General features: G+C 33.0%; 4 protein-coding genes across 4 annotated transcripts; 2 read left to right on the plus strand and 2 right to left on the minus strand.

Moving 5' to 3' along the window:
- Positions 1 to 1,602: 1,602 nt before the first annotated feature.
- Positions 1,603 to 8,705, plus strand: LOC146533502 (disintegrin and metalloproteinase domain-containing protein 10-like). Its single transcript, XM_085195334.1, has 13 exons — positions 1,603 to 1,762; positions 2,052 to 2,243; positions 2,508 to 2,623; positions 3,175 to 3,303; positions 3,643 to 3,757; positions 4,011 to 4,206; positions 4,677 to 4,840; positions 5,739 to 5,933; positions 6,065 to 6,173; positions 6,589 to 6,700; positions 7,180 to 7,332; positions 8,042 to 8,204; positions 8,509 to 8,705. The coding sequence occupies exons 1-13, from the start codon at positions 1,603 to 1,605 to the stop codon at positions 8,703 to 8,705; spliced, it is 2,001 nt and encodes a 666-aa protein (XP_085051460.1).
- An 896-nt stretch (positions 8,706 to 9,601) lies between these two features.
- Positions 9,602 to 12,784, minus strand: JMJD7 (Jumonji domain containing 7). The gene is made up of 6 exons (XM_085195175.1): positions 12,612 to 12,784; positions 12,383 to 12,533; positions 12,031 to 12,186; positions 11,156 to 11,322; positions 10,609 to 10,806; positions 9,602 to 10,283 (listed from the first exon to the last, which is right to left on the minus strand). Exons 1-6 carry the CDS (start codon positions 12,661 to 12,663, stop codon positions 10,063 to 10,065), a joined length of 945 nt encoding a protein of 314 aa, XP_085051301.1. The 5' UTR covers positions 12,664 to 12,784; the 3' UTR covers positions 9,602 to 10,062.
- A 365-nt stretch (positions 12,785 to 13,149) lies between these two features.
- LOC146533504 (uncharacterized) lies at positions 13,150 to 14,748 on the minus strand. The gene is made up of 6 exons (XM_085195185.1): positions 14,518 to 14,748; positions 14,126 to 14,431; positions 13,940 to 14,056; positions 13,753 to 13,870; positions 13,460 to 13,669; positions 13,150 to 13,340 (listed from the first exon to the last, which is right to left on the minus strand). Exons 1-6 carry the CDS (start codon positions 14,662 to 14,664, stop codon positions 13,150 to 13,152), a joined length of 1,089 nt encoding a protein of 362 aa, XP_085051311.1. The 5' UTR covers positions 14,665 to 14,748.
- A 111-nt stretch (positions 14,749 to 14,859) lies between these two features.
- On the plus strand, positions 14,860 to 15,481 carry Sf3b5 (splicing factor 3b subunit 5). Its single transcript, XM_085195183.1, has 2 exons — positions 14,860 to 15,019; positions 15,153 to 15,481. Exon 2 carries the CDS (start codon positions 15,156 to 15,158, stop codon positions 15,411 to 15,413), a length of 258 nt encoding a protein of 85 aa, XP_085051309.1. The 5' UTR covers positions 14,860 to 15,019; positions 15,153 to 15,155; the 3' UTR covers positions 15,414 to 15,481.
- Positions 15,482 to 16,039: the final 558 nt, after the last annotated feature.

Genomic DNA, 16,039 nt, shown 5'->3' on the forward strand with positions numbered 1-16,039 from the left:
ACATTAGGATAAAATGTCTTAACTTGTTTCTGTCAATATTATATGCGGGATATATAAATTATTGCATAACGCCTTACATTGTTTATCAATTGATTACTAATATAAGATAAGTAATGTTGAGGCCAGTCATGGCGTAAGGCACAAAGCGTGACCGTAAAACCGACTGGTTATGGTTTCGATCCCCACTCGAGGAGATGAAATATTTATTTAAATTTATATTTCCATTTCTTCGCTCTGGTGTCGAGGCAAAGCGCGGCGTTTAGTTCTGTCTTCTGTCTGTCTGTCTGCCTCACGACTCGAATAAAATAAATTAAGCATATGTTAATTTTATTATAGTATTTAATAACGTCGTTATTGTACATTCACCTGCAGTCGTGACTAATTGGCATAAATGACTGAATTCTATTCAAATAGCGAATTGACGAAGTGACCATCCTCTAATTAATCACGTAGTGTTTGTCTAAACAGGACTACGCGGCGCTAGTGTGAGATTATAATAAACTGTTAAATATCTACCGGTCCGTGGCAAAGTGGCCTATCACCTTCACGCTCTATCCCGAACACAGCAGGGCAGACAAAGGCATCCTAGTGTTGAGACATACCGTTCCGGAGAAATAAAAATTTAAATAAATATTTAATTTCCTCGAGTAGTAATAGAACCCACAACCAGGCGCGCTTACAGTCACACACATTTTACCTCTGTGCCACCACGGCGCTTGTTATTAGATAAAGCGCGACGTAAAATTCCGCCCTTCAACTCAATGTCTTAAATTCAGGTGGACCAGAAACAATGTAATGTCTGGATGTTACTACTTAGGTGCTAGTAGTTCTCTAAAATATATACTTTACTATGATAATTTATCATTGACTAACGTTTGACGCTACGAATCTTAGAGGTTGAAATATTTGAAATTCATACATAAAACATTCTTAGCCATCTAATTTTGATTACACTGAAAACTAATCGACCGTATCCCGAAATTATTCAAATAAAAATTTCAATTTCACGACAACACTTTCATTTTATGTTAATATATGAATTTACTTTAATACGTACAATATTGAAATATAAACGTCGATTTTTACTTTTTTATGTTGTTTTCAGAATAGAAGCAATAAATTTATCAGATTCTTGTTCTACAATTGTTTGTTATTACACTGATATTTTAAATATATTGTAATCAAATTAATCGGTTAGTATACTTTTACTCTTACTGCCTGATATGTATCCTTTTAACTAGAATTTGTTTGTCGGTAGACATTGGCGACAATCTTCGGGGAATGACGACTTAAAATGCATCGCGAATGATATGGGTTCAAATCGATTCATTATGCTAAGTAGCTAGGTTAAAAAATACTCTAATAGTGTGGTTCTAGGCGTATTAAGTTGAAATAATCATATTCTTTGAAAAATACCTAAACAAGCACCTATTAATTAACAAATTTGAAATATCGAATTCTCTCCATATCTGTTTAATTACGTCTTTAAGCCGTTTTATTTGCTACAAAAAGTAAAGACACATGTCATTCTGACAAGCCTCAATCAAGAGGTTCAATTTCATTATTAAAAATCAAAATTCAATTTTATTATTAAAATTCACAATGATTTTAATAATTGCCTTGATAATTCCAAATATTATTGAATGTTATGGTGTTGGTAATATTGAAAAAGCACATATGTGCACTTCCTACGGATACAAACTTTTAGAAGCAAAATTTAATCAGGAAAAACATTGGTTATGTCTCAAGACACAAGCTATAGGTAAGTGCCTAAAGGTATTTTGTAAAATTTTTAAATAATTATTTTTTATTCTCGTTTTAATGTTTCGAGCACTCTATCACTCTATCTCTCACTCTAAGCTCATCTTATGCTTTGCTAACTGTATGTGATTGAAAGATTAGAGATATCTCACTTAGAGATAATATTTTAGTTTATTTTAAGCTTCACTTCATGTCCAGATCTTCCTTAAGCTGTTTGCGATCTAAATTGAAGAATTTTCATGTTAAGCTTTGTAGAAAATAGAAAGTGTATAATATAGAAGTTTTTACAGGTTCGTCACCCTTGACTTCGCTTTCCCCCACACTCTTACTAGATCCTGGAACTAGAGGCGGACGAAATAAACATGAATTTTCTTTAAACGATGTGACAATGGCATACGGCTTCCCTGTGGAAGATCCAAGTGCTGGATCAGCCGAAGGCTACATTGGAGATGACCATCAATTTTATGGAGTTCTTCACTTAGGTATATAATTTTTTAACCTCACGCTGTATTTCATACATGGCAGGGTAGGTAGGTATTACAAAGCTGAAGAGTTTGTTTGGTTCAAATTTTTTTTTGTATTTGATAGTGTATCAAGGACGGGTGTAGTCAATATTACTTAATATTGCTTATTATGTGTAATTCGTTAGAGTATGTAATTAATATCTTTCAACTATTTCCATTCGGGCACGACAGAGAAGGCATATTTAAAAGCTGGTAAAGAAATAAGTTCTTCCTCTCCTACAGGTAATCGTACTTTGCACGCCAATCCATACGGCACAGATGATCCTAACAATTTTCTTGGAGGCTTCGCCAACGACCACGTGGCGGCGCCGGAGCGACCTCGACGCGAATATTCTCAGGTGATCAGGTGATTACTGTGATACAATAAAATATATTCTCTTCCAAAGCATATGTTATCTTTCAATTTGTATTTTTATAAGATTTTTTTAGTTGTTAAGTAGTTTGACGATTTCTATCTGACACGTGTGGCCTTTTATATAAATACGATAATTTATCCAAATTGGTCAAGTAGCTTAGGGGAGTAGTAAATAAAAAAATATTCCTACAATATACTTTTGAGATACGTATTATTTTCGTCTTATTAATAACGGATTTTACCATATTATTTTGTATTTTTTGTATGTAATAATAATAAGTGGGTAAATTATAACAGTTATAACAGACAATATTTATGTATTTATCATAGATTACTATCATCTATTTTTAAATGAGAGCACAGCAAAGTGACAAATTGCCTACTGAAGGCTATATAAAGTCATCTTCTCAGCTTCACGCTGTATTCCGCACACAGCAGTTTAGGAGGGAATCTAGTGTTAAGATACTCCATCCCCCACTTTCCATGACGTCCTCACTAACATCTTAAAAACTAATTTCATATTTATATTCCTAGCTCTCCGCCGGCTTCGACCAGCTACCGTACTTCCCATACGACATAGAAGAACACGCCAGAAAACCGGGAATAGCACGAGCTCGCATCTGTGATTTGCTTTTGCTGGCTGACAAGGAGTTTTTTCAAAAAGTTTGCTATGTTTCCACACTTATATAAAAATGCGCAAGCGTATGATTGTAAACGCGACAGATCGTCAGTTCGATTCCGACTAGACGAAATGAAATGTTTAATATTTTTACTTCTTCGCTCTGGTGTCGAGGCTTCTATTACTTTGTGCAAAATTCAGACCTTTTAATTTGGAACGCAGCTATAGCGGATTAAATCGAAAGCGAAATGGTTTACTTTATGTGTCCTCAATAAATTGATCATCCAAAATAAAATTATTTTTTCTATTCGAAACAGTATTTCCTGATATTGGCGCGGATAACCAAAAGCAACTCTTAAGAATAATTTCATTTTTTTCTACAGGATGCAAATTCTAGTCTTAACCATGTTGTAAGAAGGATGATGCATGCTGTCGCTCAAGCTGATATTATATTTAGAAATACTGATTTTAATGAAGATGGCATTCCTGATAATGTTGGTGAGTTTTTTTAATGTAGTAGTGATAGGCAGTACCTGATATTAATTTATTCCAACTTGTGAAAATAGAATCACTATCCCATCATACCACGATGGCTTATATTATTAATGGAAAAATATGTTATATTTTAAATCGGGGTATAAACTAACTGTTCGGTTCAGGGCTCAGGCATAATTTGAAATTTCCAAATTCAAAGATAGTTCTTAAAGATTAATATTTTTTTTGGTAATGTTAATAACATTAACTATTTTAGGTTTTTCAGTAAAATATATACTAGTTCTAACGTCAAATGAAACAAACTATCGTGTATTTGGAGACCTTACAAAAGATCGAACTGTAGATGGTAGAAGTTATTTAATGAGATTCGCAAGACTGAGAAGGCTGTCCGAAGTTTGTCTTGGCGTTGCCTTTTCTGGGCATGCCTTTAAAAATAAAACTTTGGGATTAAGGTATTTAATGTGTTAACTGTATTATATTTTAAGTAAGCATACGACAAAATACGGCGTTCAGCTCCGCCGCCGAAAAATATATTTATTCTTTTTTTGTAACCCTACATATTGCAATATGCGAGAGATGAGTAAAGTTAAAATGTTAACGAATATTTTAATTGTAGAAGAATTCTTATCTAACAACGTCATAAAGATACACTTTTTAATTAAGTTTTAGATGTTAAAGAAAAAAAAATCCCCTTGAAAAAACTATTATTTTGTCTTATTCTAGTTAAACAACATACAATAAGTCTGAAGTAGAAAAACAGAGTGTTTTAATACTATCTTTCTGCGCTTATTTTTTTAATACTCTCGCTATAGCTTACACTATTCTTAACGCAGAAGTTTGAATACTAAAGACATATTATTTATATCTTTTAAATTAGTAGAAAATGTAGAATACAGGGGTTTAACACTGTTTTCCCACTTAGTTTCACGTCCCTGGGGGGTGGTATGGGCGGCGCGGCGGGCGGTCTTTGCGACCGGCGCGCGTACGGCAGGTCCTTCAACACCCTCGCCATAGCGCACGCCACCGCTGAAACGGACGTTCGTGTTCCGGAGGGAGTTGCGGCACTTACTCTTTCACATGAAATTGGTTAGTGTTTGTTTGTTTGTATGAGCATGTGAAAATCTATGCAATGTGAAAACCTTAGGAGAGGCCAATTTCCAGTAGTGGATGTCGAAACGCAGATTGCAATGACGATGATAAACCTAGAGCTATTTTAGACCATCTGTTAAAGAAAATAGAACTTAGGTATTATATCTAAAATGTAATATTTGCATATATACATATAATAATAAAATTATTCCTAAGAATAAATTTATTTAAGAATTACAATAAAATATAACATGCTTTCCACCATATACTTACCAAAATACATCCAAAAGTAACATAAAATTTTATGTTAACTTTTAACGATAGCACACAAATCAGGCAAGAACATGAAAAAACATTTTTGACCAAGTTAAAAAGTTGGTGGGTGGCATATTTCCATAATAAAATAACGATCTAACGTTTCTAAATAAATATAGGAGTGCTTATGTATGAGGTTTATCGTATATCATAAGTACTAGATGTTATTTATTAACTGCTTGCGACTGTTCGGAGTTCGATTTCCATTTGAAATTTATTTAACTTGTGGTTAGTACCTGCTTTTATTTATTTTACTGTAAAGTGTTCCTATGGAAATATAAGTATCTATTCAAAACAATGTTGTTTATTACAAGACGAAAGTGTAGCACTAAAAAATTTTTATAGCGGTGCAGGTAGCAGAGGCAGTGGGTTTTTCGAGACCATTGTGGCACAGCGGAACAGTCTACCCGTACCGTCACCATTTACCCGATAGTTGCAGATACTTACTCGTGGGGATGTATTATTTTTATGTCCACCTTCTGATAATTCTGTAGTCCCACCACTCGAATGGAGTGTATTGACACTAGCTTTTCTCTGCTTACCGTGTATATGTATAAAGCTAAATATTTATTTTCCACAGGTCATAGTTTCGGGGCGCACCACGACGATAATTTCCCCAATCCCGATTGCAATGGCTATCTGATGGGATCCCAATCTTCAATATCCTCCCCCCACCGCTTCGAGTTCTCAATGTGCAGCAAGCGCCTCGTCTCTGCCACTTTAAGTAGCATGAGCTATTGTTTGACTGATGTGGATCAACCGTATTGTGGGAATGGTATGGTTTTTCAAGCTTTTTTGCTTTAAAAGCAGAGCTTTTTAGAGCAGAGTGTTTTCTTTGCCTTTTCTGTTAATCGCGCTATATACAAGACGAAGTGTAAAGCTAAAAAAATATGAACATTGTTTTAGGTATTGTAGAGGATGGTGAAGCCTGTGACTGCGGGTTGCCCTCCCACTGCAGTTACAAAGACCCGTGCTGTACGCCCCGGGCGGGGGGTACACTTATGTTTGACGAAGGGTTAGATTTGACTTTTAGTTTTATTGACATTTTTCTCCTTTATAAGTTGTTTGTGTATATATGAGTTTAAGTATTTAATAGTGATGCATCGTTGAGTTTCGCCACTCAACACGCACCTCCAGAATTCTGCGGGAAGAGAAGGGTATGGAAATGTCTTAATTAGAATGGAGTGCCTCAACACTAAGTTCCCAGATTCCCTCTGCCTACCCTACTAAGTGTGGGTACAGCGTGAAGTTTTAAAAAAATCTATTACTGACATGGTGCAAGAAAAAAAATATCTTCCTCGAAGATTCGACGAACGGGGATCGAACCTACAAACATCGCGTTTAGAGTCAGTCGCTGTATCACTGCGCCAGAATAATATAATTATAAACATATCCAATTTATAATATGATAATTATTATGAAAATTTCAGTGCTTTACACAAAGAGGGTTGTTTGGTTTCTCCGTCCGCGATGTGTCACCCCTCGCAAGGACTGTGTTGTAAGGCGAACTGTGAATACGCTAACCTCACCAAAAGCGGCATCGTTAGTATTTTAAATTGAGAAATATAATTAGTTTATTATTGTAATGATGCTGTTAATAATGTTAAAATGTTATTTATTGTTTTTGTTGGTTGTTTAGTATAAAAGATACCTAAAAAGTACTTTCATAGCTGTGCGTATGCGCATATAACAAAGTAGGCAATTTCGAATTAAGATTAGATTTAAGAATTTGCGCGTTAAGTAATCGACGTCGCCTTTTGCCGCGTTTTAGATTGTTATCAAAGTGATGAAGTGAAAATATGAAATGATTCATCACTCCGAGTGGTAATCGAACCCACAATACTCTTATATCACTGCGCCACGGAAGGTTTCAGGATGATTATAGTCTAATGATACCTAAGGGATAAAGCTGCATTTAAACTATTCTATTATATTATGTTAGTATTGGTATATTATATTGTATATCGACACTTTCTTTTATTATTGTTTTTAATTTACTCCTGATTCATTGATCGATATAGGACTGCACAACGCTGGACCTGCAGTGCACGTGTAAGGAGGAGCGCACGTGTCGCTGCGGCGCGGGCGGGCGCTGCCTGCCCGACGGCAGCTGCCACGCGGCCGAGTGCGCGCTGCTGGGGCTGCGCGAGTGTGCGTGTCCGGATACGGGACCTGTTAGTTGCTGATTGCTTTGTTTTGTCCAGCATATGCCGGGGTTAAACAGATATCGAATCTACAACCGTCGCGTTTACGGTTGCACGCTTGTGAAACTGCGCTATGAAGGTTCCATTCATATAAGCGAAAATAACTTTATGTACTTATTATAACTTTAAATACACATTTCATTCCATCTGTACATAGTAGAGTAAGCAGGGGGAACCTAGTGTTAAGACACTCTGTTCCATGCGCACTGCCCAATTTTCCAGATATCAATAATCGAACCAACAACTTTTGTGCTTCAACCTTTGTGTTCTAGACACTATGCTATGACTGTTTCAACTTATGTTTATTTTTATAAATATGTTTCTAATAATAAATGCAAGTAGGGTTAACATATTCCTTTAAATAAAATATCATACTTTATGAAACTATGATATAATCTTTTTCCACACAAAGAAAAAAATAAAAATACTGTTATCCTAAGTTTTTTCTTTATAATTCCGTAGCAAGTATTATTGTCGTGGGTTCAGTTCCCACTTGGGGGATTGTGTTAATTTCATTTTCCCGTTGTGGGGGTATAGAACCAAGTGCGGCGTTGACTTCCGCCACTTAATAAGAAATAGAGTATACACACACTACATATACGTAAATAGGCGTTAAACTAAAAAATATATAATACTGAGTAAATAAGTTCTAAGTAAATAAATATTTAATAATTTATAGGGCGGTAAGCTACATAAAGTTAAAAAGTGTGGCGTGTGTTGCCAGTTGAAGAGAGCCAACGAGGAGGAGGAGGACCGGTGCGTAGGTGTGGAGTACGCGGTAAGAGAAGCCATGATGTACTCCGAGCTGCCTGTAGACTGGCCAGATCAATATTATAAAGGACGTTAGTGGTTTTGCGTTAATTTATTGTGTAACATGTAATCTTAGAGTTTATTTTCTATTCTTTTTTTAGCTAGGCTGTATCCCGCAAGGCAAAAGGAACCTAGTGTTAACACACTCCCATTCCCTACGTTGTGTCCAATTTTTGAGATATAATTTTAGTAACAAAATATTGCTTCGAAAAATTACAACAACGTTTACACGAACATATCTGTGCAAAGCAAACATCCAGAACCAGAAAATATCTCTGGATACGTCCATGCCCAAATGCACTACACCTATAAAATATCTATTAAAACTTGTTATAGCCAACATAACAATAAACGTATGCAACAACAAGACGTGCCAGTTCACGCACATACGAGCATGGTCGCCCGGCGATGTCTGCGTCGTCTTGAACACGGTGGGCGTGTGCGAGCCGCGCGGCATATGTAAAATAGTCAACAGTGTGCCTTCGTCTAATATTTACCCGGATTTTTTAGTTAGTTGTGGTTTTTTTATATAGTATGGTAGACGAGTCTATAATTGTTACATATAATAATCTATATATATAAAAGGACTTGTCCTCACTGACTGAGGTAAGACGCACGCACAGCCGTAACCGCTGATGGTAGAAACGTGAAATTTGGATAGATGTTTACTTTCATAATCTGGACATCCACTAAGAAGGGATTTTGAAAAATTTTAACCCTAAAGGGGCGAAATAGGGGTTGAAAGTTAGTATGGAAAAAAAAATAAATCGGCACCGATTCTTATAAAATTTGAAATTCAGACTCTTAAAAGTATTTAATTGAACACGTGTTTCATAGTTTTCTAGAATTCTTTCCATAAGGGTGCAAATAAGGGGTTGAAAGTTTGTATGGAAAAATTCTTAAATCGCCACCGATTTTTAAAAAAAATTAAATTTAGACTCTTAAAAATATTTAATTGAACACATGTTTCATGGTTTATTAGAATTCACCCCTAAATACGTAAGCGAAGCTGCGCGCGTCCGCTAGTATGATAATATTGTTACAATAGCTTTGTAATCGGCGGAAAGTGGGAGCCGGAGTGTCTCGACACTAGGCGGCCCTGCCATATGTGGAATACGGCGTGAAGCTTTTTTAGCTTTATTAGCGTAGATTTTTTTAAAATTTGTATAAAACTACCTAATAGCGTTAAAATTTGCTGTACCTATCGAATTTTATTGAAATCAGTGTAAAGACGTCAAAAATACGTCATCAAAAATCTACGTGTAATTAATTGCTAGTCATAAGGACTGGTCTAGCTAAAGGTCTTTAAAATTTTACTTAGCGAGACTCCAATCCGCGCTCCCGGTTTCAATTATTGTGAATGGACGGAAAGTAATAAACTGAGAAGCTTTATATCTGCACAGATTAATAAATACGAGACTGAATTTAATTTATTTTACTTTAATTTTTTTCAAAATTACAAATTTCGTTTTTTTAGTTTCGTTTACATAAATAAATAAATTATTTTTTATTATACCTATTTTTTTATTACAGAAAGTTAAAGTAATGCGGCTCTCCAGAAGTTCGGCCAAGAGCGTTAATTCATGCATTTGGATTTTATTTATATTGCATACAATAAATATTGTGTAATCAAACAATTTGTTTATTTTAAAAAAATATTATAAATAATTTCAACAAATACTTTAATACAATAACCATAATTTACAAAAATAAATATTACAGTATAGTTCACGAGTCGCGGCCGTCCTGAAATTGGGCTTTCTGAATTTTTGAGATATAAAAAAGAAAAGTAAATCCTAAAAATCAAATCTTCGCCGCCATTCCCAACTACCCTAAGAGTGGTCACGACTGATCGAATGTATATATTATTAATTTTGTATTATTACTATATTAATAATTTTGACATAAAGCTTCTAACATCTTGAAATAACAGTATTTTATGTCGAATTCCATGTCATACCAATAATTTACAGCAATACAGCCATGACTTTGTGTCACGTGATGGAACCATAGGCTTGGCAAGTAAAGACAATCTCCTTTATTCAGTCTCACTTTAAACTTATGTGCTTTTTTATATTCTGGGTATTTTGTGACATCTGGATTGAGAGGATCTGAAATTATTATAATAAATATAAATTCTATTATACTTTATTCCAATACTGTCGAATGAACTATATGATGAAGCTCTACCAATGAGCATGCCATCCATGCCATATAAGTGCCATCTCTCTTGTATAGTGTTGTTATGTCAAGTGTATACTATAAATAAACTCAATAACAACCTAAGGACTATGCATAATATTCTTAATAAATTATTTCATAGCACAAATATATTTAACACACAATCCTTTGAAATATTTGGTCTGTAGAGAATGGAGAGTCACTCTCGAGGTCTCTCTGCAGTGTGGGATAATGTGTAAAGCTAAAAAAACATACCTATACATATCCAAGGTAATCCGTTACAATTTAATTCAGCTTCAACAGGAACTATATTCCAAGTGTCATCAATTCTCTTAAATTCAGCTTGAGGATATCTTTTATATGGCACATAAGGTAAATCAGTTGGTGGTATGAGTATGAAATCTTTATATCCATCTATCACACAGTATATATTTTCATATGGATCTTTGTGCACTGAGGAAATATTATTTAATTATAAAATTAGTGCTCTAAACATTCAAATTTTAAATATTTTTAATGCAAATAGACTTTTGTAACCATGTTTTGAATTGTGAAATAAATTTAAATCCAACACCAGTCTGTGACAGTTTGATGACAAATGTCATGATGGTTGATACAATCCTTACTTAGGGGAACAAATTATTTTAACTCCCCATCCAAATAAAATAAATCCAAAGAGAGACCTTTGATAAAGTGCCATACTAAATAATGCCTGTCAACATGTCTAGCATACAATTTTAGAGCTCTCTGCCTACTCTTCTATATTAGGAAGATAGTGTGAAGCTAACAAAACCATACATACTTGAGGTGACAGCTCTCTCATCCCCCATCCAAAAATTGATGGCATCAGGCATTTTATTGAATGCTTCAGTTGCGAAACCAACATGATGATGAACATCATCCATTAATTCACTAAAGTCTTCTGTGAGATTGGAATTTTGCCTTTGAATATATGGAATAAGTTTTTCACTGAAAAATAAAAAAAATAAGCAATAAAAACTGTTTCTTGTTAATAGAATAGAAAATCAATAAGAAAAAGAACAAACCAGGTGTTTCACAAACACATAAACAACTGGGTCTTATATTTTTTCAGTTTCATACCTCAAAATAGTGGAATATGCAATGTCTTATTTCTGCTCAAATTTGAGACAATGTGTTGAATGTCAAATTTCAATTTCACATTTTGTTTTACTAAAACAAAATTTGTTTATCTAACAGCAGGTAAATGAAAAAAGTTTTTTTTTCAGCCAATGACTATCCCCTTTTGCTACAATATTTACTTTGTTCGTTTCAACCTAAAAATATTATATTCTATTCTATCTAGCCTAAAAATATTATATTCTATCTATTTATACCAATTTTTCTATAAACAAAATCTTACTTTATCAATTACTCTGCTGCTGAATTAGGTATTCTATCCATGCACTTTACACTACAAATGTCAATGCAATGTAGGCGGACTAACCTAGTGCCAAGATTTTCCATTTTCCATTTTGCTCTCGAATTCAAGACAGTATGTTGATTGTCAGACAGAACTCAACGCCTCATTTTTCTTAAGAGTGAGGAAGAAAAATATAATTAAGTCTGGGAATAATTCATGGTAGTTGCAGTCCAATTTTGCCATAACATCATGAGATGAATTAAGTCAAGATTTATTTATTTAATAGTATTATGTACCTTTGAGAATTCATTATATCCAGAAAATTACCCATAGTCATTTCAACTTCTTCAGGCATAACAAAATATTCTGTGCCATTATCATCCTGAGTGATACCATCGGCCAGCCCATTTGGAGTCAAAGCAACAGTGACTTTTTTATTTGAAAAATGTTTCCTGTAAAAATAAGAGATATATATGCATATAATAATTATAATTGTGTACTCAATTATTGAGGCAGGTTGTAATTACGACTGGTTGTGGGTTCGATCCAACTCGAGGAATTAAATATTAATTTACTTATATATTTATACATTTGGTAATGTGTTAATTGTATGTTAAAAAGATTTAAATTACCTTTTATTTTAATTACCTAAAGAAGTCAGCATTCCACTTGTGAGTTGCTGGCCAATTCTGGCAACCACCTCTTATAATAACTGGTAAATTTTTAGACACAAATTCCCTATGAAATTCCAATGGGCCCAATTCATTTGTTTCTGTTGTATCACTACTTAAATATAAATCTGCAATAAAATAATATTCAATGTAAATAGATAGAAAAATTATAGAATCATTTTAAGTAGAACAAAGACAATTAATACCTGATGATTCCTCATGAAGCACTTGAAGAGCATTTGTACTATTTGATGACATTATTTTGTAAAAAGTATAGTTTTTCAGTTTAATTAACAATCATAAACATAACCTACAATAAACTTCATTTCATAGGTTGACAAATTAGAAAATTGAAAAATAACTTTGACATTCATTAAAGTGTTGCTAGTTCACTTTTTGAAAAGCTGTATATTGAAAATAATTTGGTCTATGGTCATACCAAAGAACTGGTTCAAAATGCAAACGAAAGCTCTTTTTAGTTTTGCTAGTTTACTCCTTTAATAAAATTAAAGAGGTAAACTAAAGAGGTGGTAAAATTAAATTACCACGAAATCTATAGACATTGTGTTAAATTGTGCAAAATAAAAAAAATATTTAAAAAATGATTTTTTTTTCTACCAATCGGGCCGCGGCTCATTTAAAAAATATCAGTGGCATGAGGGATGAAGTAATTTTAAATTGATTTTAAATTATATTTATTTAAATAAATAACACAAAAAAGTATTATGAAAGTGAAATGACAAACTAAATATATTTCATAGGCATTGGTTTCTTAAGTATGCCTTTCACAGGTGGCTCGTAGCTTTCGACATTTGTCTTTCTGAACATTGGCAATGGCTCTGTTGGAGGTCTCGCACTATCGCGAGGTGACGACACCGTTTTGTTTTTCCAAAATGCTCGAGGCATAAATGAGTAAGACGCATCTACAGCTGAATCTAATCAAAATAAAAATATATAATTAATCTTCATAAATCTTCATAAGTTTAGTACGTCATATTAATAACAAAATATCTATCTAATAATAAAAGTCTTTTTTTGTTAAATATGTACATACTTTTAGGTTTTTGATTTGAGAATTCCGATATAGTCGTTGCACTTAATGCTCTCGGCCCAGATAACATGTTCAAATCGAAGAAGTCTTCTACACCTTGACGTGTCATATTAATTCTATTTCTTTCGTTAAGTTGACGAAGGCGTATAATTTTATCAAAATTTTGCAAAAATGTTCTTGAAGTATTATGTATAGCTACTGTATCCAGAACTCCTGTACATTTATTAAATTATGGTTTAACAAATAACTAAATGAAACTTATCAATATTAAAATCAATATGGTATAAAATTATTACGTAATTGTGCGCATCTTGCAATAATTATTTCTTTATAACGATGTTTTTTCGTCATGGGATTTCCGTTGAAGTTTGCGTCCACAAGAGAAACCAAAAGACAAAGATCGTTTGAAATTTCCTAAAAACATATAGTTGTTATAATTAAGTATCATCACAGATTATTTATTATGTGAATATTTTCACATACCTCAATATTATCTAGCTTGTTTTTTTTCGCAATCAAAACTTCCAGCCGTCTAAGAGGCTTTGTCCAACTCATTTCTGTTATTTTATTCTCCGAAACATTAAGGATTCTTAGTGTCGCCTTAAAAATATTATAAAATTAAACATAAAGAAAGTAAAGAAAAAAATATAATAAAATATTCTTTAGTACCCCAATCGCTATCATAGTTTTTGGATCGAAGCACAATGCGTCAGAATTATCAATATTTTGTTTTTCAATGTGTAATTCTTCCAAATATCTTAGTGCTTCTAAATTTTCAACAACACTTATGCGATTGTTGCTCAAATATAACTTCTTTAATTTTGTCAAATTTTCTAATCCATCAATTTTTGTAATTTTATTCCATTGTAAGTGCAGGTGAGTTAGATTGTGTAACATATTTAAATTTTCAATTTTTGTTATAAAGTTGTTATGATAATATGCATAGCTAATATAATTTGATTGTTTTGGTTGGGGCTGTAAAATAAGCAAAATTTTGGAGACAATTTCTTAAAAAGACAATTAGTAGAGAATTTACAATATAGTTATGTTTAATTGCTTACGATTTCTGTAATATTTTTTTCATGCATAAACAGATGAGTGAGTCTTTTATTTGAGATTTTTTGTTTTACAAGCTTTTTTGCTTGCTTACGTAAACTTTCATCACTTTGGTCCAAGCTATCAGGTATTATGTTACTCTTATTAGCCATTTTAATTTAATTAGTTGAAATATAAAAAGGAACTCGAATTAAAATTAGTAATCGATCAAATAATTTCAAATGCCTAAATATAAACAAATGGTTGTCATAGTTTTAAATCGTTACCTTTCTATATTCAACTGACATTTGATTTAAGTACTTATGTAATATCATCAACAACATAAGTCATGTATGAGTAAATGTGTTCTGTGGTCAACAATCTCAACAGATGCTGTCAAAACTTGAAGCACTAAATGTCACTTGTAGTCTTGTAGTTTGTACTTTTGTTTTGTACTAGAAATCGCGAAATCTAACGCTGTCGCTGTATATAAAAATCAACAACGGGCTTAAATTGAGATTAGATTAGGTAATTAAGACTTTATATATTACAAAAAAAAATATCTGCTTAATTCAAATTTCATCGCTAAAATTCAAGTAAGCAGTGACTGAAAAATTTTACATTGCCAATAATTTCCACGAAAATATTTATTGCTTTTCAGAAAATGGGTGAAAGATACAACATTCATAGCCAGTTGGAGCATTTACAAAGCAAATATATTGGAACAGGCCATGCAGACACTACAAAATATGAGTGGTTGACCAATCAACACAGAGATTCTTGCTGCAGTTATATGGGCCATCCTGATTTACTCAGTTACTTTGCAATAGTTGAAAACGAATCTAAGGCTAGAGTTAAATTCAATTTGATGGAAAGAATGTTACAGCCTTGTGGACCCCCACCTGAAAAGCCTGAAGACTAACTTCTGTATTATAAGATCTCTCTGTACTTTACTTTTAAGGAAAATATAAATAAAAATATAAAATTATATTATGACTTTTTAACTACATGTGACTTTTAAAAAGTATTTTAAAACTTAATGTGTATAAGCTTATTTTTTTTATAACTTTGTACTGGTATACAAAGCCTAGTATTATTTAATTGAACAGCATCAATGTCAAAAATTAAATGCAACAGTTTTGTGTTTGATCTACTTGTGAGAATAATATTTTTAATTTTCACCACTCTGGTAATGATAAAGTGCAATCTGCCAAGCAATGTTTTAAAAATTGGTTTTAAAGTGGAGAATTGAGTTTTGCCACTAAATTTCATCTGCCTGCCTTGCTATATTAAAAAATGTGAATCTGCTTATAAAAAACATACGATCCCCATTTGAGGAAATTAAATATTTAAATTTATATTTCCATTTCTTCGCTTTGGTGCCACTAAGCACACAATATCTCCAGAATTCGGCGGAAAATGGGGAATGGGGTGATTTAACACTAAGTTCCCTCTGCTTACCCTGCTGTGTACAGGATACAGCATGAAACTGATATAATTTTTTATTAATTTATTTGAAAATAGTAGTAGGATAAGGAAATAAAAATA

Source organism: Heliconius melpomene, chromosome 12, assembly GCF_056956725.1.
Source record: "Heliconius melpomene rosina isolate 202511_hmr_F chromosome 12, ASM5695672v1, whole genome shotgun sequence".
Lineage (NCBI taxonomy): Eukaryota > Metazoa > Arthropoda > Insecta > Lepidoptera > Nymphalidae > Heliconius > Heliconius melpomene.